Source organism: Enhydra lutris, unplaced genomic scaffold (assembly GCF_002288905.1).
Source record: "Enhydra lutris kenyoni isolate GAN:26980312 unplaced genomic scaffold, ASM228890v2 scaffoldscaffold6, whole genome shotgun sequence".
Lineage (NCBI taxonomy): Eukaryota > Metazoa > Chordata > Mammalia > Carnivora > Mustelidae > Enhydra > Enhydra lutris.
Window position 1 is genome coordinate 25,298,814 of NW_019154090.1, and position 24,275 is coordinate 25,323,088.

The 24,275-nt window shown below is 53.9% G+C and overlaps 1 protein-coding gene across 1 annotated transcript; it reads right to left on the bottom strand.

Annotated features, from left to right (window-relative positions):
• Positions 1 to 6,607: 6,607 nt before the first annotated feature.
• On the bottom strand, positions 6,608 to 22,707 carry LOC111141743 (BPI fold containing family B member 3). Its single transcript, XM_022494536.1, has 15 exons — positions 22,590 to 22,707; positions 21,707 to 21,863; positions 20,106 to 20,210; positions 19,525 to 19,665; positions 18,201 to 18,264; positions 15,974 to 16,034; positions 15,139 to 15,230; positions 14,833 to 15,012; positions 13,189 to 13,242; positions 11,160 to 11,330; positions 10,290 to 10,357; positions 9,034 to 9,076; positions 8,232 to 8,295; positions 7,683 to 7,759; positions 6,608 to 6,888 (listed from the first exon to the last, which is right to left on the bottom strand). Exons 1-15 carry the CDS (start codon positions 22,699 to 22,701, stop codon positions 6,859 to 6,861), a joined length of 1,419 nt encoding a protein of 472 aa, XP_022350244.1. The 5' UTR covers positions 22,702 to 22,707; the 3' UTR covers positions 6,608 to 6,858.
• Between the last annotated feature and the right edge of the window lie 1,568 nt (positions 22,708 to 24,275).

Sequence of the window (24,275 nt, forward strand, 5' to 3'; positions counted from 1 at the left end):
TCCCAATACCATCTTCTAAGTTTTTCAAAATGAAATGACTCTGGAGATATAAAGCAGACTTATTAACCAAACTGTCCTAGAGCCATGGATGTCTGATTATCCCTCAAGATGAAATTTCCAAATGGAGTATCAGGAAGGGGGGTCATATTGATTCCAACCGAAGTAGCAGACTAGTAGCAGACAGGCTCTAGAGGAAATCTCTCCAGTATCTACCCCTCTGTTCACCCACCAAGCCATCCATCCTCCCATCCATCCTTTTTTCCATCTATCCATCCTTTTTTCCATCCATCCAACCATCCTCCCATCCCTCTCTCCATCCATCCATCTATCCATCCATCCATCCATCCTCCCATCCATTCCTCCCTCCTTCCTTCCTTCCATCCATCCATCCATCCATCCTTCTATCAGTTCATTATTATTAACACATTAATCTAACCACCCTTTCAGTGCATCCAGCCAGCCAGAAAACATTTCTGCCTCTTTGGAGGAGATAGTCCTACACCATGTAGTTACGATTGAGGGCTCTGGATCAGAGCTATCTGGGTTTTAATCCTTATACAAGAGACTTGACTTTTCTGAACCTCTGCTCCTAATTACTGACACATTGTTTCTGGTATGAGGTAGACACTCAATAAACAGCAGCTGTTGCTGATGTCTTGGTACTATTATTACAGAGCCCTGAAGAGTGGGTGTGGCTTGTTATGAGATTGGAGAGGAGGAAAGCATGCGTTTTGGGATGAGCTGCTCAGCCTCTAAGAGACTTTATGCTGCTGCCACCATGCCCTCACCCGCTTCTCTCACTCTTAATTCAGTCTACCCAGTCGTCAGCTTTAGAGGATCATTGACTCCCCTCTGGGCCAAATTGTAAAATCACTAGCTTCAGCCCCCTCCACTTACGTAACCTATTCTCTTCTCCCGGCCTCCACTTCTCTTAAAGTTCACAGAGCCCCCACGTTTCTTCCCCACTCCCATCTACTTCCAGAATATTGGAAGCACTCACTTATACTAGAATATGAAGGACTAATATATGCAAAAAAATTTTTGTCCTGGCTTCTTCACCTCATCTTTACCTACTACCTAGAAAGTTCTGTGTACAAAAAGGGATCACCATCTTCAGTTAGAAAGATGGGCACCAATGGAGGGATTTCTGGCAAGCAGCTGAGGAGTCTCAGAGAAGCAGCAAAGGTGCCGGGTACCCCAAATTCCTGGAAATGTAAGTGCAGCTCTGTTAACCCATGGTCACTGGTGTGGTTCAGTCCCTTTTGTTGATCCCTGAGAGGCTCTCCTGTCTGTGTCTATGTTATAGGCAAGACAACAGAGGCTCAGAGAGGTGTCACCCTCATAGGTCTCCTGTCTGAGACTCTTCTCCGTGCCTCCCAAGGCCTTAGCCTCCCCCCTACCCAGATACTGAATGGGAAAGGGGCTCCTCCTTACCCCTGAAATGTCCCTGAAGTTCCGGTTTGAGAGGTCCTGTCCACCCAGCCCTCTGCTTTTGGCTGAGTCTAGTTGCAGGCCAAGCTTATATAGCAGCTGGGTTGGAGCCCAGACCTAGAGAGGGAAACACCATGTAATTACGAGAGATCGGTATCCAGATGTGCTCTGCAAATCGGGCATTGAGCCCCCAAACCACAAAGGTTTGCGGTTTGTGGCTAATTCTGAGAGTTATGTTCAGCCCCGGATGGTGTCACAAGAGCTGGGGTTTATCAGCCTCTGTGCACATTACTGGGTTCTCTGTAGAGGCAGGCCCCAGATGGGAGAACTAGAAACACCTAAGACGCATCTGGTTTCAGCTGTGAGTCAAGCCCTGCCCGCTTCAGATGGCCTGGGCAGCCAGGAAGAGCCCCGGGACTGGACTCAGCCTCAGGCTGACTCAGGTTCAAACTCAGGTTCAACCCCCAACTCACTGCATGACCTTGGGCCAGCCGTTCCCCTTCTCTGTGTCTCTCATCATTTCCATCTGTTAGATGGGTATAATGCCTGCCTCCCGGGACAGATTGGAAGATTCAGGGAGATGCATATAGGTCTGACTCTTCAAAGTTGGGGCTGGTGTGAAGAGAACAAGTAGATGGGCTTCTTTTTTCCTGTAGAAGGTTTTCTCCCAGTCCTTCATTCTGAAATGTTCACACATACAGCGAAGTTGAAATAATTGTACCTTGAAGACCCACACACTTGTCACCTTCCGCCCTCCCAGCTACCCTGGCCGTCAACGCTGTTCCTCTTACTCCATCTCCTATCCACCCATGCATCTGACAATCCATCTTTTTAAAAAATGTATTTCAAAGTAAACTTCAGGGAACAGTACATTTCCTTCTAAACGCCTCAATATGCATGTCATTGTGACTCTTTTCTGTGGATGTAAAGTATAAACAGTGAAATACACGGATCTCAAGTGTTTATTTGTTGAATTTTGACAATTTGGTACAATCATGTAGCCCATACCCCATCTCCGAATAGAACCGTCTCCATCACCTCAGAATGTTGCCTCCTGCCCCTTCCCAGTCAATGCCTCAGAGGCAGCCACTTCCCCTCCAAGACCAGCCGGGACAGAGCCCGGGCCCCTTCCTTGGCATCCAAGGTGGATCCACTTCCCACACTCCATCCTGCTCTTCTCTGTACAGTGTGCTGCTCATTCCACCCCCCCCCCCCCCCCCCTTCCCTGTCTCTGGGCCTTTGCACGTGCAATATTTGCCACAGGATTCCCTCCTCCAGACTCCATTGGTGATAATTGTACAGAAATGTCGGCTGCTCTGGTGAGCCTTCTGTGACAACCCCAACCCTGACCCTTCCCCTGGGCCACCCAGGGCCCTCTATAGCCCATGAGAGATGGTGTTGCTCTGGACAAACCAGACCTGTCCCTCAAAACCCAGCCAGCACGGGCACAGCTGCCAGTGTAGGGAATGAATGTAGGGAATGAATGAATGTGAGCGCTCACTCTCCACTGGGCTTGGAGTTCTCAGAGTCCTTGCTTCCCACCCCCCAGCCCCCATCAGGGTCCTGCCTCCATGTTTCATGGATGCCACCTCCCCCCTGCCCCCACTAGGTTCTCCTGGTTGGCGGTGGGGGGGCATTTCTTTCTCCCCATCAAGGCCTGGTCTCAAATCGGGCTGAGAAGAAATGTGTTTCCCTGAATTCTGCAAGGAGATGGCTTCCTCCTCCCTCCCTGGGGGCAGCAGGGGCATCAAGTCCCGCCAAGCTCACTGTCATCACTGGCCCCTGGGTCTGCCCCACTCTGCGACTCTGTTTCCCCATCTGCAGCGGGTGCATCAGTAAACAGACTTTGGAGCTGGATGCTGGATTTGAGTTCTGCTGCCATGTCTCTCCAAGCCTCTGATTCTTCGGTTTTGAGATGGTGACCAGGATGGGTCTGCCTCAAGAGTGTTGTGAGGATGGAGGGACTTAATCACGCGCGGCCTTGAGAACAGGGCTAGACACACAGGGGGTGCTTAGTAGGTGGCCTTCTTATCCCCATCATCCAGGTCCCTGCTGGTTCCACATGGCAACATATCTGAGCGAGCCGTGAACGTTGCGGGGGGAGTGGGCTTTAGCCCCAGCCCTGGGCTCCCTGATCACTTGTGGGGGCTGGAAGGGCTCTAGGGCGGGGGCCCTGAGAACCACGCATACCTGCATTCCTCCCATGTCCCATTTGCTCTCTCCACCCCACACAAGCCCCGCTCCAGGCCCTCAGTCTCGCATAAATAACTTCACTGCCCTAGCTGGGTTTGGAAGGTTACATAGAAGATGCCTGGAATGTGCCTAGAGCCTCGTGGGGGCTCAGCAAACAGCAGCCCCCTTGTTGGTTCCCCATTGTCTGGCATTTAGTGTGATATAAATGCTTCCTAAACAAATATTTTACCTTTAAAAATGGAAATACAATGCAAGAAGGCAATGGTGCTCTGTGCCCCCCTCCTCCCCCCACAGGGACCACTGTGCACTGGAAACTAGAGGGCAGCACACACAGGAAGGTGGTTGGCTAGCGCCCGTCACCTGAGGCTCCGTGCCCTTCCCGGTCCTGCGACCCACCAGACCCCGGTGGCCATGAGGCTGGCCTGTCCCCTGGAGCCCCGAGAGGATTAGCACAACTCTGGCGCCAGGGAGATCACCTGGGATTAGTGTCCAAAAGGCACCTTTGTCTAGGGCTGGAGCAACCAGGCCCTGGGAGGTGACGGACTCACCCAAAGGTGACTCAGTTGTGCGGGGGGCCACGTGGGGGGCTCAGGCAAGGGGCTGAGGGATCAGGAAACAGAACCAGTCCCATTACTTGCCCTTCCTTCCGCCGGGTCTCGTGGGCTGTCAGCTGCAAGGGGGCTACCCGTCGAGGGGCTCTCTACATATCTGATTTCATCCCCCTGCTCGAAGTGCAAAGGTTCAGAGCTTGGGCTCTGGAGTCAGGGAGCCGGGTTCAAATCCTGACCTTGTCTCTTCCTAGCTGTGCTGGGCTGGGGGCCAGTCACTTAACGTCTCTGTGTCTCAGGGTCCTCAACTATGGATTGAGGGTAAAAACAGTTCCTAGAAAGCAGGGTTGGTTCAAGTAGTCAAAAACACAACATACCTAAAGCCCTTGGAACAGGAAACATAATAAATACAGCAAATACTTTACAGCATGACAGGGGAAACACCCAGGTGTTAGAAATAGGGTCAGAAGGATCTGGTTCAAATCCTGGCTCTATCACTCTGGGGCTGGCCAGTTCTATTTCCCTGAGCCTCCGTTTCCTCCTCTGTAAAACAGAGCCGTCACATCCACTGATTCCGGTCGCTGTGAAAATTCACTAAGGTGAGGGGTGTTAGGCAGGAAATGCCAAGACTGATATACAGTAGGTGCTCAGTGGAGATCAGCTGCTCTCACAGCTACCCCACGAAGCCACGGTGCTCACTGTGATGCAGCAGATACCGTCCCTGATTTGGCAGCGCTCTTGGTCGAGGGGGAAAATGGGACCAAGGAGTGACAACCCAGTGTGGCGGGGACAGTAAGGGACCCTGCCTATAGCACGGGGAGGCCGAAGGCTGCAGGTGTCCTGCATGTGGAGGACTGGCAAGAGTCTGCCAGGCACACCTAGGTGAGGGGTGCTGCTCCAGGAATAGAGGAGGCCCCACGTGAGGGCCTGGCCACATAGCAGGTAGGTCTACCGCATGCCAGGCACGCTTCTCTATACTTGATGATGATTTTCTCACATAATCCTCAAACGACCTATGAGTGAGTCCTAGAGTGTTCCCATTTCACAGATGAGGAGCCTGAGGCACAGGGACCACTCTGCTCCTTCTCCATGCTCCCAGAGGAATTGGAGTGCTATCAACGGTGGTGAGATGGTCAGAAGTGGTCAAGGAAGGGCTGGAGGAGGATGGGAGTGGGAGGGAGCAGATGAAGCGTGATGGGAAGGCAGAGCCATGTAGCAGTAACAGGAGCTCACCGTCCTGAGTGCTGGGTACCCGCAAAACCTCACTACTATCAACCGCAAGTTACCAATGAAGAGATCGAGAGTCAGAGGGATTGAATGACTTGCCCAAAGCCACATGGCTCATGGGCACTTGGGATGGGATTTGAACACAGACAGCTAACCTGGGCCACTCATTGAACCACTGCTCTGTTCTGGGTGGGAGTCAAGAGACAAAGGAAGTAAGAAAAGAGGCAAAGATAAACCCCAACATGTCAGTTAGCCCCAGGCTTGGCATACATGCCAATAGGGGCCGATAACTGTAGGGTGAGTGGATGGGATGAGGAAGGAGGAGGAAGGAAGGAAAGGAAGGAGGCTGGGAGGCTAGCTGGATGGGTGGGTGGTCACAGGGTCATTCCTGTTAATGCAAAACCCTTCAACCTATTAATGCACAAATGCTGCAACTCTCTTCTGTCTCCCCAAATCCTGAGCCACCCCCCTCCAAGACTTCATTGGCACATCTTCCCTCAAGCCCACATGTAAGTGCCAACTTGGGGTCATTCCCCAGAACCCAGGGGGCCAATCCTGAGCAGTGGAGAGGAACCCAGCACTGAGGCAGGACCCCCAGTTTCCCAAGGCAACTCTACTGTGGTGTGGTCTTGGGCCAGCCAGGCCCCTCTCTGGCCTCAGTTTCCCCATCCACTCTATGAGCATTTGGTATAGTTTGTTCTGAGGCCTGTCCTGTGGCAAGTCCACCACTGATGTGAAGCCCATAGGGATCCCTTCAGGGCAGAACCAGGTCTTCCTTCCTTCCAAGAATGCTGGCTCCTTTTCTCCCTGAAAAACTCCTATTCACCCTTCTGCTCACAGATCGCTTCTGAGAAGTGTCCCCAAGTCGGAGAGGCAGAGACAGACAGACAGATACAGAATCAGAGAGACTCAGAGTGAAATATCCAGGTACTTAGAAAACTAGAGATGGGAGGGGAGCAGGGGTCAGGCAAGGGGGACATGAAGAGCCCGAGGCAGAGGTGAAGGAAGGCAGGACAAGACACAGAGGCTTCCCAGGCCAACGAGGTAAATTTGGGAGGCAAAGCTACAAGGACTAGGCCCCAAGTCCCTCACCCTCCAGGAGCCCCGGCCTGGAGCTGGTGAGGAGGGTTCCACAAAGAGGCCGAGGAAGCCCCCCTCCATGCTCGGGAATAAACGAGCAGGAGGTGCCAAGAGAGAGAGAAGCGGTTTATTGAAAGCTCAAAGCTCTCCACTGAGGCCAGAGTGCTCTTCAAAGCAGTGTCCTGTGGCCAGCCCTGCAGTCCCCACCCCAGACTGGGGGCAGAGCGGCAGGGCCAGAGCACCTGGGTGGTCCTGGGTGGATAAGGGACACTAACCCTGTCACCGACACAGGCTAGAGACCGGGAGGGAAACTGAGGCCGAGTGGGCAGGTACATGGACTCTGGAAGTCAACGGGGAAGGCAGGTGGCCATTCTCAGCTTCAGGAGGCCACAGTCAGCACAACGGCATTCTGCAAGGAGCAAGGTTTTCAGTTAGCCCATCTGCCATGCCCTCTGTCCCCGGGGTCTCCATGTAGACCCTCCTCCTCCCCCACACCCTGGCCCCAAGTCCTGCCCTGGGGTTAGCACTGAACCTGGAACCCAGCAAGTACTCGTTAACTAAATGAACAAACAAGTGAGTGGATGATGAATGAATGACATCTAGTGTGGGAGAGGTCACTGACTTCGGGACTTAGGTCAAGAGACACAAGTTCAAGTGCCATTTCTCCTGCTAATTTACTGAGTGGCCTTGGGCCAGAAATTTGACCTCCTTCATCCCCATTCCTCTTCTGAGAACTGGATCCACAATTCCCTGCTCTGTCCACCTCCCAAAGCTGTTCCAAGACTCAGAATGGTGCTGGATCGAAAAGGATAGTGAGGCCATGTTGATACTCAGCAAGAAAAAGTGTCATGATCTATTAGCCATGCCTGTCAATGCCTACCACAGGCAGAGGATGAAGGAGAGACGGGACATAGGTTTGCTCCCCCTGGGCCAGGGGAGCTGGGACTCTGCGAGTGAGTCTGAGATCCCATTCTATAGGTCAGTCGCGTGTCTGCATTCAACAGGAGAGGACTCTGTGATCAACTGACAATGTCTACCGTGGGCAAGTGAGGAAGGAGTTGTAGCACCCATCCTATGTTTGACATTCCCAGGTGAACTAACCTGTAATGCCCTGAGCAACTTAGAGAACGGTGCAGGGACAGACCAGACGGCGAGGCAGGGCATTCCCCTCAGCTCAAAGCCATACCTGCGCGAGAAGCTTACCTCGATGATCTCCAGGGCTGCATTGGCAAAATTGACATTGAGAACCTTGGGCAGGGGAATTCCAACATCCAGGTCCACTGTGAGGAGGAAATGGTTGAAAACAAAGGTATGTGGGGGACTGGGACCAGTTTCCTTGAGCCAGCCATTTCTGTTCTTGGGGACTCAGTTGTCCTGATGGGCAGACTCCTACTCATCCTACTAAACCCAAACAAAAATGCTCCTGTTCTGAATTGTCGTCAGTGGCTGCCTTCAGGTTCTATCAGTCCCTTGCACACTCTGAGTCATCTGTATTTTAATCACTTGTTTATATGACTATTTCCCTCTGGACTGTGAGCTTAAGTCAACGTCGGTCAGACAGATTTCAGGGCCCAGGGTCTGGCGTGATGGAGGTGCTCATCAATGCAGTTTGAATGGAAACATCAGTGCCTCAGTTTCTACATCTTAGAAAAGGGGATCAACTCCTCCAGCCTCAGTGTCTCTATCAGAACCACGGACAATCTGATTTTAGGCATTCCATGTTTCCAAGAAGAGAGCAGAGCCCACCCATACCATTGAGCTTCGGCACATAGGCCACCCGGACCACATCACTGAGCCATTCTTCTAAGCGGGTAACCTGCAACAGAGAACAGGGAAGCCTGGGAGGTGTGGCTTCACCAGGAGCAGCACCTCCGTTCCTGGGCAGGGAATTCAGAAGTCCAGCTGCTGAGCCTTCCCCAAACCTGAGTACACATTCCTGGTGGGCACAGGGCCCACTGGGGTGGCTGTCCATCAACAACCCCAAATGGGACTCTGATTTAGAACAGTTTCATGAAGGCCCCATGAGTTTGAAGAGCTGTCTTCCTAGAGGAAGGGTCTGTGGGGCTGGGAGGGGGAATGCCTGAGAAAGTGCAGAAAACATGCCCAGCTCCAATAGAACTTTGAGTGGTCTGCTCTTAGATTCCTATCCATTTAGGGACCCTTAGAATGTTCTAGAACCTGAGACCATTGTGGGACTCCAGATCTTTAGAACTCTGAGACACCAGGGATCTGTGGGGCTCTGAAATGTTAGAACTTTCCAAGTTTAGGAACATTATTACTTGTGTGAAATTCCAGAATTTTGAGCCCTTGTGAGATTCTGGATTTTTACAACTTTGTGAGGTTCCAAGACTTTTGAAGATCACAAGATTCCCTTTCCTAAGACGATGACACACACATGCATACTTGCTCTGATGTTTGTCCACTCTGGCTTGCCGGGGCAGAGCCCAGACTGGAGTCAGCTCAGGCATATGAATCATGACTCATCCTGCCCCTCTCCACCCCCCACTTGAAGACCCTCACCATTGGGAAGCTGCTCCCCCTCCCAGGAACTTACATCAAAGGCGTGGGAGAAGGAGGAGGCCAGCTTGGCACTGAGCCTGGTGGAAAGAAGAGAGCCACTGAGGGGCCACAGCACCCATTTCCCCACTCTGCCCACCCCACTCCCAGCCTGCCCCACCCCTAGCTCTCCAGGATCAGGAAACAGGGTTACAGCCCCAGCTCTGCCTCTGTTCAGCCTTGACTCAGGGACTCAGTTTTCCCACCTGTAAAATGGACCTGAACAGATCTAACCTTCTGAGAGATCATGACCGCCACCTCTGACTCTGTGGTCCTGTTTTCTTGATCTCCCTCCCAGCTGTTTGGCCCTGAGCAAGTGGCTGAACCTCCCGAAGGAACGGCCCTCCCACAGACTAAGCACTGGACACAGGGTTCCCTGCATCCAGCAGGTGCACACTAAGCAACGCACTGACAGATCCCAGTTGGTCCAAATATAGGTGCAGCGCCAGAGCCTGGAAACACACCTCTATTTCCTGAAGGTCTGACGTTATGAACTACCCCCAGAAAGGAGAAGCAAAGCCAGGCAGGGGACAAGGCTAGAGTTAGGGTGATAATGGAGACTTGCAGGGGGGCCTGCAGAGGACATGAATATGGTGGGGTCAGGTGAGCTCTGGGTGCCTACAGTTCAGGACAGGCAGATCCCAGAAACCCCTAGGAAAGCTCTCCACATCCAGGGGAGGGACAGGCAGGTCCCCAGGCCTCAGGCCATGGTAACAGCACTGGGCCTGGAGAGTGGAGGCCCAGACCACAGCCTGGCTTCTGGGGAAAGACTGCTGTGTGAGCCCGGGCTTTGCTGGCTGTCAAGTGCCATGCACGTGTCAGGAAGGACTGTCACCAACATAACCATCTCAGTTTTTATGGTTATCTTGGGGCCTAGTTACCACGGGCAGAGGAGAGATTAGAGAAGTAACTAGTCCACGGGAATAACAAAGCATTTTGCAGTTATCTCTGTGGCTAGTCTCTGGGGCTGGTAACTCAGATACTGGGGCTCCATGACCTGGAGGCTGGTTTATCTCCCAGGCCAGGTTTGGAGCAGATGTGGAGGAAGAAGCCTGCTCTGGATCCTGCTTCCCTGAGCCCCGGTTGTCCCATCTGTAAAATGGGCTAACACCGACCCCTCCCTGGCAGGTCCTGCAGGTTAAGGAAGAGGCTGGTAGAACACCAGCAACTTAACTGATGCTCCACGAATGGATGGTGGTTCTAGTTGGCCCTTAATTCTTGTTCCTAAAGACAAGGCCCAGGACCCCATGTTACCGTTCCAGGGACAGTGAAAGGTGCAGCTTGGTAGCCGAGGGAGCCAGCTGGGCATTTAAAGTCAAAACCTGCATGGAAAAAGCAAGCGGAGGTTAACCATGAATGTGGTAGGAGGAGCTTGAGGACAGGTCCGCTTTGGCCAACAGGTGAATTTCCAACATCCGTTCCCTCCACAAATCCCTACTGTAGCCCTACTGTGTGCTAGGGTCCCTCCGGGGCCAAGAGGAGGTGACTTGAAGGTTCTGGTGTCCAGGAAGCAGAGCAGTGAGGGCACCTGGTGTTGCATGAGAGGAAGCTCTGGGGCTCCAGGAGCTTGGAGAGACCCAGACTCCAGCCTACAGGGTGGCAAGGAAAGGCGCTCCCTGTTGACGTGACACCAGAACTGAATCTTGAAAGAGGAAGAATTAGCCAAGGGCAGGGGGAGACGGCACTGCAGGTGGTGGGCCCTGCCTCAGGGCGAGCCCTGAGTCACTGAGGCAGAGGATGGCGGGAGGGCATGAATGCCAGGCGAAGGTGCTTTGTCCTGGGAGCCCAGGACGGAGGGGGAGCAGGGAAGGACCTGCCTCTCCCAGCTGTGCATTTGGGGAAACCAGCAGAGGTGGAGGGCCAGGAGGAAGTGAAAGGGTCCCCCGAGAGCTATCTGAGCACAGAGAGTCTGAGGAGTTGGGGAGTCATTCCTGGGATCTGGGGAAGACAGAGCAGACAGGACCAGACAGATGCATGATGGAGCGGGTACCCGGGCCTTGGCTCAGATGACGGCCATGGAGGGGGTGACTTCCTGTGCTGCATCATGCCGGCCCTCCTCCCCGAAATCAGGGTCCTCGACAGTGTAGAACCCCAGTGCCAGGCTCCCATCCCTGGGCCACTCACCGCATTCAGCTCGAAGAGGGCTTCAGGGGTCCCTTTCGGGTGGTAGGAGAGCACATGGATGTTAGCCGGAATAGAGATGATGGCCTTGCCCTTCTGGAGCGTGACTGACGGTGCTTTCTTCACCCGCATGGAGAGCAGGAGCTGCTGGCCAGGGGGCAACTTTCCCAGGGCCTGGGGAGAGGCAGGGGCAGGGCAGGGGGCATGAGGGCAGCTTCAGTCAGTGCCCCAATAATACAACCAGTCAGTCAGCAAACACTCCCTGAGCACCTGATGGGCACTGGGCGCCATGTTGGGGTCTAAGGTTACAGCCTTACCCAGACAGTCCTGCCCATGCCCCCCCAACTCCCCCTCCCAAACCTGACATTCAAGTGGGGAGACGTCAACCCATGGAACTGAATCAGCCTTCCGTCTCGAAGTCAAAATCCCCCGCCAATCCACAGGCCCTGCGCGACCCATCCTCGGCCCTCCTCTCCATCTCCCCTCCAACCACTGGCCCCTCATTCTGTCCAGCCTCACTGGCCCCTCTGCTGTCCCTCCAGCCTGCCAGCACACTCCTACCTCAGGGCCTTGGCCCTTACTGTTCGCTCCTCCAGAAACTCGCATGCTGCCCTCCCTCCGCTCCTTTGGCCTACTGTTCAAACGTCACCTCCTTAGGTAGGCCTTCGCAAAGCACCTCCTTAAAATCACTACTCCCACCTCTTCCTTGACCTTCCCCGCCCTGTCCTCTTCCGCCTTCTGATGCTGCGAATAGTCTCCTTATTCATGTGTCCAATGTCTGTCACCCCTACCAGGATGGCCGCTCCTGAAGCAGACAGACATTGGTCTGCTTTTCTCCTTTGGCTCCTTCTGGATGCCCAGTGCCTAGCACAGGGCCTGGGACCCAGCAGGTGCTCGGTGAGTGCTGCTGACTGACTGAATGAATTTCACAGTTCGGAAATTCCACGCTTCCCAATCACGACATCATGGAAATGCTGGAAGCCAGGGAGTCACCGAAGCTTAAGACCACCTGAATGCTGGAGCCTGGTGACCCATCCAGCCCCGACTGCCAGAGTCACAGGGTCATAAAGACAGAATCGCCAGATTCCATCTTTATGTGTCCAGATTCTGAAGCCACAGAACCAGCCTCAGAGCTGGGGCCACGGGGCTCTGACCCCGCAATTACAAATGCTTCTGCCTCCAGACAGGCCCAGCCTCCCCACACTGGAGGGACAAGGCCCAGCTTGCTACAGGCACAGGTCCCCCCCACATGCCACCCCTGGCTTCCCCAGGTCCCTCTCCAGCTTCCGACTCCTGCTCTTGGGAGGTTCCTCTTCTTATCTAGCCCCATCCCCTCCCTTGCCTAAGACCTGTATGCACTTTGGCCAAGAACTCCCAGAAGCAGCGGCCCCAACCATGCCCACTAAGGTGGATATAAATCACCACCTTTCAAGGACTCAGTTTGTTCTCTGTGCCCCCAAACTCAGCTGCCCCCCTCCATCTTCCCCAGTAGAAACCCAGACCTTCTGGACCTCATTCCAAACTCTATCAGAATCTGCTATTATATAAGGACCTTGTAGTAGTCATTTCAACTTTAGTATGAATTCAGATTCCCACAGCTGGAAAGTAGCTGGTCCAGCCCCAGCTGAACAGTCAGGAAAGCTGGGCCCAGGCCCTGAAGTCACACACAGAGGGATGCCCACTAGTCAACCCTCCCTGAATCCTCTCCTTCCCTTTCCCTCCTCAGGGCCAGCACCCGGAATCTTCTCCCTGGGGGTGGAGAAGATCGAGACCAAGATGAAGTTGGGCTGGCGGAAGGAGAGGAAGACTCTCCTGTCCTCTGCCTGACGGAGCGACAGGACAAATGCGTGGTTGACTTTTGGGCAGTTAAACTTTGAGCAAAGTCTGCTGTCAGGAAAGTTTAAGTGGCAGTCATTGAAATTTTAGTGTGAATTTGGACTCAATGAGAGCTGTGTTGAGAAAGATTCAGGAGTTCACTCAGGCTTATCGGGAAAGAGCGACAAGGATCAAAGCCCATGGGAGGGTCACTCACCTCAGGGACCAAAGCCGCCAGGTCTGTAGTTGTCAGTGGCACATTGCTGGGGACCTGGACCCAAGCCCAAGTAGGGTGTGGGGTGAACAGACAGGACAGGAATTCTTCAGCATACATGAAGGGTTCTGCCCACATCCCACCCACCCCTGCCAGTTATATAAACACACATCCCTACACACACTTGGGTTCCTTCTCTTGGCCAGTGATGAGTGTTTACCACTTGCCAGGCACAAGCTAAGGGCTTTGTGTGCCTTTGCTCATGTCAGCATTACATTACACTGCAAGCAGGAAACCTGATGCTCTTGCCCAAGGTCACCCCTGGTAAGTTGCGCTGCAGGATCTGACCTGGGAAGCTGACTCCAGAGCTCTTACACTACTCTGCCAGAGCTTATGATCTGAAGGCCCAGGGATCTGAACCCAGACATTTCTGCCCTTTATCCAAACGGTATTTTCAAAAACTGAGAATTTGTTTCCAGCATTTACAAATCAAGAAATTTCATATAAATTTGCCAGAATTTGGAAAGAATTTTGGCTAAGAATTTGGAAAGCCTGATCACACTCGGCCTGCACCTCATCCCCTTGGGGAAACTGAGTGGCAGCTGCCAGAGACATGAGGCACAAGGTCCTTAGCTCACTACAGCCCCATCAGGCCTGTTTTCATCGATAATGGCCCAGCCACCCAGCCCTGACATCTGAGGTCCCTGAACTACACGTCTACTTTTCAGAACGTAACTGTTCACACAGGATAAACATACAAACACATTCTCTCCTGGTCAAAGGATTCCCAGACACTCACTCAACACACAGCTATCATGCATGGCCACTGAGGTCCCTTCCTCCTCCCCACACACGCGCACATGCGCGTGCGCGCGCGCGAACACACACACACACACACAAGCTGCTCAGACACACACATTCTCACACTCATAGTCTCTGCCTAGCCTTCCCTGTCTCTTCCCTCCAGCTAGAAGATACATACCTCCCAGCTCAGGGCCCTATTCCCACCTCCCATAGGCCTTCATGGTACTCTCTGGACCCCACCATCAGGAAGTGAATGATCAACCCTTGCCGCCGTGGGCCTGAGCTGCATGTAGAGGCCTCAGGTGGCTCAGACTCACTGTCTTTGGAAAGGGTGAAACTAAGAAAAATGTCTCTGGGTGAAGCTCCTGAGGGGCTCTTGGACATCTGTGAGGGTAGGAGAAGGGTCAGAATGGAAGCAGAGAGGTCTGAGAAGCTTTAGAACAAATGTCCAAGCCTAGTTTTCTTCTCTCCGATGCAAATCTGCCCTTGAGAAAGCAATGGAAATGTCAACCATCCACACTTTAGTATAAAATTGGGCTTTGACTCCAGAAGGTCTCATATGGAATGGGGACAAAAAACTAGCTACATTTCATCTGCCAGTTTTGACCAGTTGAAAGGAACTTCCTGGAGTGCCATGTAGAGAAGGATTCAGAGGTCCCGTTCAGACTTAGCCAAGTAGAGGGCCTTTATTGATTAGCAACAAGAGTGGGCCTCTGTTTGCTGTAAACTTGTTCAACCCTCTCTAGTTATAGAGAAGAGGGCTGGTCAAGGCTGGCTGGTGGTGATAGGACTGGCTTATTGCTAGCACTGTCTGGCCATGGTGGGGCAGGGTGCCACACTTACCAGTTCCGGGGTGATGTCTATGTCAAGGGCACCATTGGTCTGCAGGAGCCCAAATACGGTGCTGAAGAGGTACAGAGGCACAACCACCTGGGATGTGTGGTCCTCCTTGGGGGGCACCTTAATGGGTTTGGGGGGCTTGGGGAAGTCAATGACGTCACCAGCTACGCTTTTCACGATGGGCTGTAGGGGAGGAGACACCATGGCTTGTCCACCTCTCTTGGACCCAGCATCCCCTACCCAGCCTCTGCCAGCAGCCCACAACCCACCCCACCCCCAGCTGTGGGAAGGGCCTGGGTAGGCACTCACATTAATGTCCAACTCTATGTACTGGTTAGAGATAAGAGGCAGCGTGGCCAGAGTAAATTCCACGGATCCAAGAGCCCCAAGGGGCACCAAGCCTGCAGGGGGAGGGGAGGAGGGAAAAAGACCCCATGAGCCCAGCCCCCAATGATAACAAGCCCACCTTCTACATATTGAGTGCCTAGCATTCCACTAAGTGCTCACTTAGGCACTAAAGTCATCCACATTTTATAGATAAGGAAACTGAGGCTCACACAGAGGAAGTCACCAGCCCAAAGTCACACAAGCCACAGAATGGCAAAGCCAGGATTTCAGTTTTCCAGAACTAATTGGCCAGCCATGACATTGTCCTGCCTCTCTCCCATAACACCACATAGAGAGACATGTGTGCCTCTAAGTTCTCTATCCTTATCCTGGGTATGTTTTTTTTATATTTTTCAAAGGCACCTGTGTCTCCACAAGGCTCAAAGAGACTGGAGGCCACTGTGGCTGTCGGGCTTTGGGTTCCTGACTTAAGCTCTGGGCCTCAGTCATCTTGTCTGTCCAGGTAATAATAATATCTGCCTCATGCTTCTGACAGCGCCAGACACATGGCCTGTGCTGGACAAGTGGCCCTCAGCCCCTGGCAGGGGGACACCTGCCTCCAGGCCCCACAGAACCAGCCTCAGCCCAGAACCCCACCATTATACCTCCTCCGTGTGCCAGCCTCATCAAGTCTGAGGAGGAAGCTAAAGCCCCAGAATTCGGCCCCTTCCTCTGTCCTTGGTACCCGCCCCTCCTTGGGCTAATGGGGTGGGGGAGGGAGAAGGGGCAGGGAGAGGTGGGATGGGCCCCAGCTTACTCAGCACAGTCCCCAGGAGCTCATTCACCACGCCCAGCACACTGTCCACCATAGGGCACAGCTGTGTCCAGAGGAAACTGGTGTTACAGGAAGATAGTGGCCCCAGCCCAGCACAGGGGACAGCTGCCTTTTCTCTAAATCATTTGCTCTGTGGTCCTGGGGTCCAAGGCAAGTCAGAATGTGCAGACAGACTAGGGGACACACAGGCGAGAGGCGGGGAGGGGCTGGACCTTGGTGTCAGAGGGCAGAGCAGATGGCCTAAAGGGCCAGTTACAGGGGCCCCCAGAGAAAACCTCGAAGGATGCCGGAGGAACAGGGGAGGCATGTTTCAGAGGCCGGCTGGGGTGTGCCTCCCCGGAGGAGACAAAGGCAGCTGCCCCTCCAAGGTCTCAGGCTCCTCCTGCTCTCCGGGTGGGCTCTGGACAACCTAAAATTCAGACACCGAAGAGGGGAACCCCTCTCCCCCACCCGGAGAGTCAGGCCTGGGCCCATCTAATATGCACACTACACCACCGTGTGTGTGCTGAAAGCCCCTGGGAGAGGAGGACAGACAGCAGGTAGTTTGTCCTCCTCTCCCAGGATTGAAGAAGCGGTCTGGGAGTCATAGAGTCTGAGTTCCCCAGAGCAGGAAACCCAGAGGTGACCCAGTCCAGCCCCTTCATGCCACTGCTGGGGTGGAAGAAAGGCAAACTGCCCAAGGTCACAGCTATTCTCAGACAAGAGAGGGCTGCCTTTTCTTTGACACTCAGGGAGCCCTAACTCCAGGATTTCTGGGGTCAGGCATGTCACAGAAATGAGAGGAGACCAGAGGGGCTCTGCTGGGCCGAAGGAACCCCTCCTCGGCCCCGGCGTACATAACCTGCAGGAAGGAGGGATGGCAGCTGGGCTGGCTGACTGCACCAGAGACTGTTAGGAGAAACCTCCAATCTCAAAATGCTAGTAACCAACCCTCACTTTTTTTTTTTTTTTTTTTTTATAATTCCCCAAGTTTTATTTCCAAGTAGTAAAGGAAAATAGTACATAATGAATACTTATTATTGGGACTAGAACTTCAGAACCCCCGCCTACTCCATGATGAAGGAAAGCCCCCTTCACTACCACCCAGCATTATGTAGCCATAGAGAAAAACATAACCAACCCTCACTTTTAAAACTTCTTTGAGTTACACAAATCCTGCCTTGCACCCAGTTGTCCTAGGGACCCCAGCTAGGGGCTGAGATTAAAATGCACCCACTTGTTAAAGCCTCTGCCTTCAGCTCAGGTCATGATCCCAGGACCCTGGGATCGAGCCCCACATCGGGCTCTCTGCTTAGCGGGGAGCCTGCTTCCTCCTCTCTCTCTGCCTGCCTCTCTGCCTACTTGTAATCTCTGTCTGTAAAATAAATGAATAAAATCTTTAAAAAAAAAATGCACCCACTCCATGGTGCTGAAATCCACCTGGGATGGGCCTGGGCTGGGGTTGTTGCTGCTGGGAGCTTCCCTTCTCCCCTGAGCTTCATTTCCAATTGGCTTCTTCAAGCCCAGGGCAGTTTTGCTAACCATTCCCACAGGTATTCTTTGCAAGGACTCACAAGAGAGGTCCTACCAGGACTGGGGGGCAGGAGGCCTGGCTGCCCTTGGCTCTGTGACTCCAGCAAAGACTGTCCCCTCACTGGTCCCAGTGAAAGGCTGCTTTGGGCAGACCAGCTATTCTCAGGGGCGCATCATGTCCCCTGGAGGACACAGGGACAGCTGGGGCAGGCCACGCCCGGGCATTCTGGAGCAGCTTAATCACGACATGTTTGACTTAGGTTGTATTAATTGATATATGTGTGCTTTTCGGGACATGTTTGCCAAGCCCAGGGCTCAGTTTTAATTCATTTTGAAAATGAGTGACTCAATTTCATTTCAAAGCTAGTTTTAAAGAAAAGTATAAAGTCAATAATCCTACAGGAGGCAAAGACAGAGCAGGGGGCAAGAAAGGGGCTTGGATTTGGGAATGGGGGCTCAGGTCATCTGGAGCTGTCAACTCGGGATCGGGAAGTCCGGGGATGGGTGGTGTCAGGCCCCCGAGAGACTGGCTGGCGGCACCTGGGAGGCTCAGGGGCAGGCCAGGATGGGATTACTCAGTAGGCGTGCAAGGGAAGGACAGCCTAATCCTGCCTGGCACCCAGATTTACTCAAAGCTGGGGAGGGAGAGGCGCAGTCAAGGGCAGGGGCATGTCTGGCCCGGGGCCCACACACTCACCAGTCCGGGCAGCACCTTGAAGAGTGTCTGTTCCACGACCCCAAAGAGAGGTGGGGGCAGCAGCCTGTGCCAGGAGAGAAGGGTGAGGGTGGGGCCACCACACAGGGACAGCTCCAACTGGGGTGACAGGGAGGAGTGGGCACTGGGGGCTCTGGCTATCTCTGTCTCCTCTCCCGGCGGAAGGGGTGGGGATGACTCAGGCTCTGAGGAGCTGGGTTTCAAACTTGACTCCGCCTTGCCGTGGAAACCAGGGGATGACTTCCATTTCCCCATATGTAAAAGCCCACCTTAAAAGAAACGTTGCTCGGGGTGCCTGGGTGGCTCAGTGGGTTAAAGCCTCTGCCTTCGGCTCGGGTCATGATCCCGGGGTCCTAGGATCAGGCCCCGCATCAGGCTCTCTGCTCAGCAGGGAGCCTGCTTCCTCCTCTCTCTCTTTCTGCCTGCCTCTATGCCCACTTGTGATCTCTATCAAATAAATAAATAAAATCTTTTTAAAAAATGTTGCTCGACGTGGATAGAACTAGAGGAGAGAACCCTCGTTCACCCTATTCCTGGGAGTGACCACAGAGCTGTCTGATTACCCCTCCCTGCTCAGAGCCACCCAACAAAGATGGGCTGGGGGCATGGGGTTTGGCCTGAAATGTAGAAACCAATGTGGAGCTGCAAAGAGACAGAGGAGCAGCGGGTGCCCAGCCCTGGGGAAAAGCCCGGGATCTGCGTCCAGAGACCAGCCCATCTCCATCCTTGCCGCAATCTGTGTGTGACCTTCGGCAAGTTTCTTGCCCCTTTAGACCGCAGTTGTCCCACAGAAGTGATGGTTCAACACAAGTGTAGGGAAGGTCACTGTGTCCTGAGCAATTCAGCAAAAACACGGATGTAAAGGTGCCAAGAGCCTTCTGGATCATCAAATTTAGGTCCCCATTATACAGCTGGGGACACTGGAGCCCAGGCAGAGGAGGAGGTTCCTCTGGGGTCACACAACGAGTCAGGGGCAGAGCTGGGTCTCTGATGTGCTGAGATGGGGAACTGAGATGGCCAGGGTCTACTCCCTCTGGGAGAGGAGACTACAGGATCTCGTGGTCGGGGTGGGGGGTGGGGGGTGGCCGGGGCGGAGAAGGGGAGCGCCCAGGAGTGGGTGATGGTAGCTGGGGGCTGGGCCGAAGTCCCAGTCCGTGATTGGTCTCAGTCTGCGGGTCCGGGTCTACGCAGCGGGTTGAACAGGTAGGACCAACCGGAAGCTGGGTGACGTCAGGCCCCGCCCACCCGGCGGCTCCCAGGAAGCCCACCCGCGGGTTCAGGCGCTGGCGGGAGGCTGCGAACTCACCCGGAGAGCAGGCTGATGTGGCCCAGGAGCGTGCTGCAGCGCTTGAGGACGAGGATGGGCGTGCCCCGCGAGCTCACGCCCAGAGCCACCCTCGAGGACACGTTCACCTCCGCAGCCAGCTGCAGGAGGCCCCCCAGGGGGCTGCGAGACCGGATGCTGGGGGCGTGGCCAGGCTGCCAGGCCCCACCCAACAGGGCCCGCCTCGGCCACGCCCCCGTGGGCTGCGGGAGCCCTGAGTTGTGGGGGGCTAGTCCTGCGAGTGGGCTAGCCCCCATCCCTTCCTGTCACCCACTGCGTCCCTGCCCCATTTTGCGTGTTCCTGTATCCTCTTCTTCCCACCCTGTACCAGAGCTGTCCAGGGGGTGGGAGGGAGGGAGAGAGAGAAGTCCCTGGGGAGCAGTGGGATGGAGGTCCCTGGGGAGGGTAGTGGGATGGGATCCAGGAAGGGACCAATGTGGAGAGGAAGTACAGTGGGTGGAAGTACAGTGGTCAGTGAGTTGGGGGGAGGGGCAACAGCGTAGGGGTCCCCAGTGGAGCAGTGGGCTGGGGTGGGGAGCAGGAGGGTAGAGGGACACACTCACCCAGAGCCATGCAGGCCCACCTTGGTGTGCAGGCTCAGCTGCACCCCAAAACCAGGCAGCAGCTTCAGTGACACCTTGGGCAGTGTGAGTTCCTCGATCTTCAGCCTGGGATGGGGGTCAAGGGGAGGGTCGCTCACCTCCAAACGCCCGCACCCCCCAGTGTCAGTCCCGTTAGTGCTTTGACCTTCTCAGACCAGTGGTGCCTAGAGCCTCTCTGGCCTGTGTCCCACATCCTATCTGTAACCCATAAAGCCAACTGTGGGCCCAATTACTTTGTCCACTGGGCCTCAGTCTTTTCAGCTGTAAAGTGGGCCAATACTAGTAGATGCCTCAAACGTTGCAAAGGCAAGTGAGATAAATGTGTGTGCTCAAGCTGGTACTGCATGTGTTCAGTAAATGTAATATTGCCCTCATTGGAGGCTCAGTGAATTAAAGTGTTCTCACCCCTCCCCATGGCCTCCATCCTGGTTCAGACCTGTCTGTCCGTCTGTCAGATCCAGACAAAGATCTGACCTGGATCATTGTCTCCCTACTTGCACCCCCCAGACTCATGCACATGCAACTCAGCCGGGTTCCCAAACACAGCTCCCCACAGCTCATTGCTTTTTCTGTCCTCTGGGCCTTTGCCCAGGCTGTTCCCTCAGTCTGGAATACTTTTCTGTTGACTTTCCTTCCATTCTGCATCCACCTTCAGCTAGCTGACTCCTCCTGGCTATCCAGGCTGACCTGGCCCTGATCACCACCAACCACCCCCTTGGGGCAGGCAGGTAAGGCCTATGATTAATACCCACACCCCCCACCACCATTCTGGCTGGATGAGCTTGAACAGGTACCTTGGCTGCTGAGGGCCTCAATCTCACCTGTTAAATGCTATTGATAACAGTCTTACCTCTAGATTCCATGGGATACTTAATTTACAGCGTTCAACGCAGTGCTAGTTACACAGAAAACCTGGCTAGGTGGTAATTAAGTTAAGCTATTAAAATATTAGCCATTATGTGATTTCATTCATTCATTCAAAAATACTTTTCAAACATCCATTATATATCAAGCACTATTAATGATATTGGGGATATGGCAATAAACCAGCCAAACAGAAGCCCTACCCATCCTGGGGTTTATAACCTAGCAGGGGAGGCAAGAAACAAACCAGTAAAGCATATATGGGGTGGAGGAGGGATTCATCTTCTGGAGAACTTGAAATCAGGTAAGGGGACAAAAAAGGGTTGTTCAGAGCAGGGCTTCTTGGAGTAGACACCCAAAGGATGTGAGGGAGGGAACCAGGCAGATACCTGGATTAGTCCAGAGAGACTAAGCAACTTGCCTTAGCTCACACAGTGAGTAACTGAAGTCAGCCCCAAAACTAGAGCCCTCAGCCACAGGGATGTGCTGCTACACCCATGTTTCCTGATAGGCAGTGAACTCATTATTTCCTGACTCAGGCCCTGGGACTCCCTATCCGGGGCTTCCCACATTACCCCCCACTGCCTGCCAACAAATTAAAGACCATCAATCTCTCCTCTCTTCCCTGAAGCAAAGAAAGGATTTCTATAGGGCTCATGGTAGGTGAAGAGTTGCGATGCCACAGGGTATGGACTCACCCAGAAATCTCTTCCACAACGCCAAAAACCCCTCCATAGCTCAATAGGCCACCTCCTCCGAGCAGTCCCCCAGAGCCCAGGAGGCCCTGGTTCACAGATGTGACCGTCCCCAGGACGTTCTGCAGAATGGGCCCCCCAACCAGCGAGTTCTGGATGGCTGCAAGGAAGGTTGAGGGAGTAAGTTCATTTTTCAGAAGGGGGAAGTATGTCCCAGAGAAGGACAGAGACTTGCCCAAAGTTGCACCGCAAATTGGGTTTGGGACCAAAAGTATGACTAGGGCTCCTTGACTCTGGGCCACTCTGTAGCACCAAAAGAAAGGGGAGAGCAAAGGAGAAAGCCCACAGCCACCAGGGCTTGACCAAGATGGAAGAGGTGACCTCTGCTCTTCCTGGATACCCCTGGCCTGACTCTGTAGATTATAAGAAAGACAGCACAGAAGGGACCTCCTTGGGGAGGCTGGGGCAGGCCGGGTCATTCCCTGAAGCATTTCCTACTCACGGCTGCCATACACTACCACTGAGACTGTGACCCTGGGCCGTTGGGCCACGGAGCACCCTATGCCTAGTTGAGTTCCCCCATCCTGGAAACATGGGGCAAAGACGCTGGCCCAGCCAGCCCCCTCCTCTTCACCTCCCCCAGCCCACCCAGCCCCATCCCTGAGGCAGACGCAGCCTCCACAGGGCTGAAGACCGCCTCACCCAGCGCACCTCTCAGGAGAAGGTGAGCTGATCACCCACGGAAACCCACAAGCAAACCTTTAGTCCCCGAGCTCTCTGAGTAGATGAGAGTCACTGCTCTTCCTTAAAGCAGCCACCCTAGCATATCAATGCAGACGTCCACACGGCAGCTGGACCCCTCACACACTACCCGCCTCAGGCTCACCTTTGCCAAGTTCATCCTTGTCAATCCGAGCAAGCGTGCCCACCTTCTCGAGCAGCCCCTGGCACGGAGTCGCCAGCCCCCAGAGGAGAAGCAAGGACCACATACCCAACATCTTGGATGGCACACCTAGCAGGGGGAGAACCGGGAACTGAGGCATCCCTTGTGCCCAAGTCTTTGCCTGGCCCCTGGGCCCCATCACCAGCGTGGGGACCCCCCTGCCCACCCGGCCCAGCTCCGTCCAGCCTCCCTCCCAGGAGAGTAGCGGCTAATGTGTCTGACTTAGAAGTCTTAGTCCTTTGAATCCCTGGTGAACGTAGACCTGCAGGTCTCTGAGGGAGAGTGACAGAGGGACCTTCCTTTCCAGGACAGCAGGATGGGAGCTTCGTTTCCTGGCCCTGCTTTCTCATTGGCTCATGAGGCCATTTCAGAAGGTGTGGCTGACTGGGGACACACTACTTAACATGTCCCATTTCTCTCCTCCCCGCTTTCTATCCTTCCATGTTGAAAGGAATGAGACAGAAGGTGAAAGCATGGCTGACTTACTAGTTTCATAGGATGAGACTTATCCTTATGGAGCAACTGAGAACAGAGTTACATACCCATCTAACCTCTTGTGTAACCTCTGCTTAAACCCTGCTTCCCACTGCCTTTGAGATAGAACCCAGGCTTCTTGCCATGACCCACTAGGTCCCTGCCTGCCTCTTCGACCTCCTTGGTCTTAAACATGCCAAGCCCTTTTCCACCTCAGGGCCTTTGCATATGCTCTTCCTTCTGTTAGGAAGGCTCGTCCCCTGGTTCTTTGCATGACTGACTCTTCGTCTCAGGTTCTGAACAAATATTACCAGCTTGGAAAGGCTTCCCTCCTTTCCTTTGTCTAAAGAAGTCTGTTTGTCACTAGACATCACTCAGAATATTTATTCTAAGGTGCTATCATAATTTACCACTATGCATTATGTGTTTGTGTCCTTGTTTGCCATCTGTGTAAGCTCCATGAGGTCAAGGACTGTGTCTAGGGCCTCTGTGCATGATTGTGTGCTAGCTGGGTACTTGCTGAGGGGGCAAGAGCGGAGGGAAACCCAGCCATGCCTTACTAACCTACCATCTGCCCTGGCACAGGATGTGTCTGCCCAGGAGGGCACATTCCCTTACTTGCACGAATGTACAAATGGATGCCATAGGCACCGGTAGCAATCTTGGCGGTGTCTATCTTCTTTCTCTAAGAATCGTCCCAGAGCAGCTCCCTGTAACCTCAGGGTCCCTTACAGAAGGAAATATTCCCACTAGGGGAAAACAGCTGGTTTCTATGGCTTAAAGAAAAATGGGCCCCCCTCGAGCCCTGTCCGTAGGGTGGTTCGGTCCTCTGTCCTCTGTTGCACCCATCCCTGCCTTTGCCCCTGGCTGAGCCCCAGTTTTCCCATCGGTAAAATGGGATTTTTGTCCCATCACCCTCCAGGTAACCCCAGTGCCCTCCTAGGGTGAATTCTTTCCATGCCCGTTATTCAGATGGGACAGCAGGATGGTCACAGGGTCAATGGCTGGGGATCTGGATGAGGTTGGGACTGCCACAGGCTGCCTTACCCACACCTGCAGCTCCACGAGGGGTGGGTGGAGGTTCCCAGCCTCTTGCCAGCTCCTCCACCCTCTTGGGCCTGGGGGCAGCCCTTATATGCCCACAACAGCTCTGGG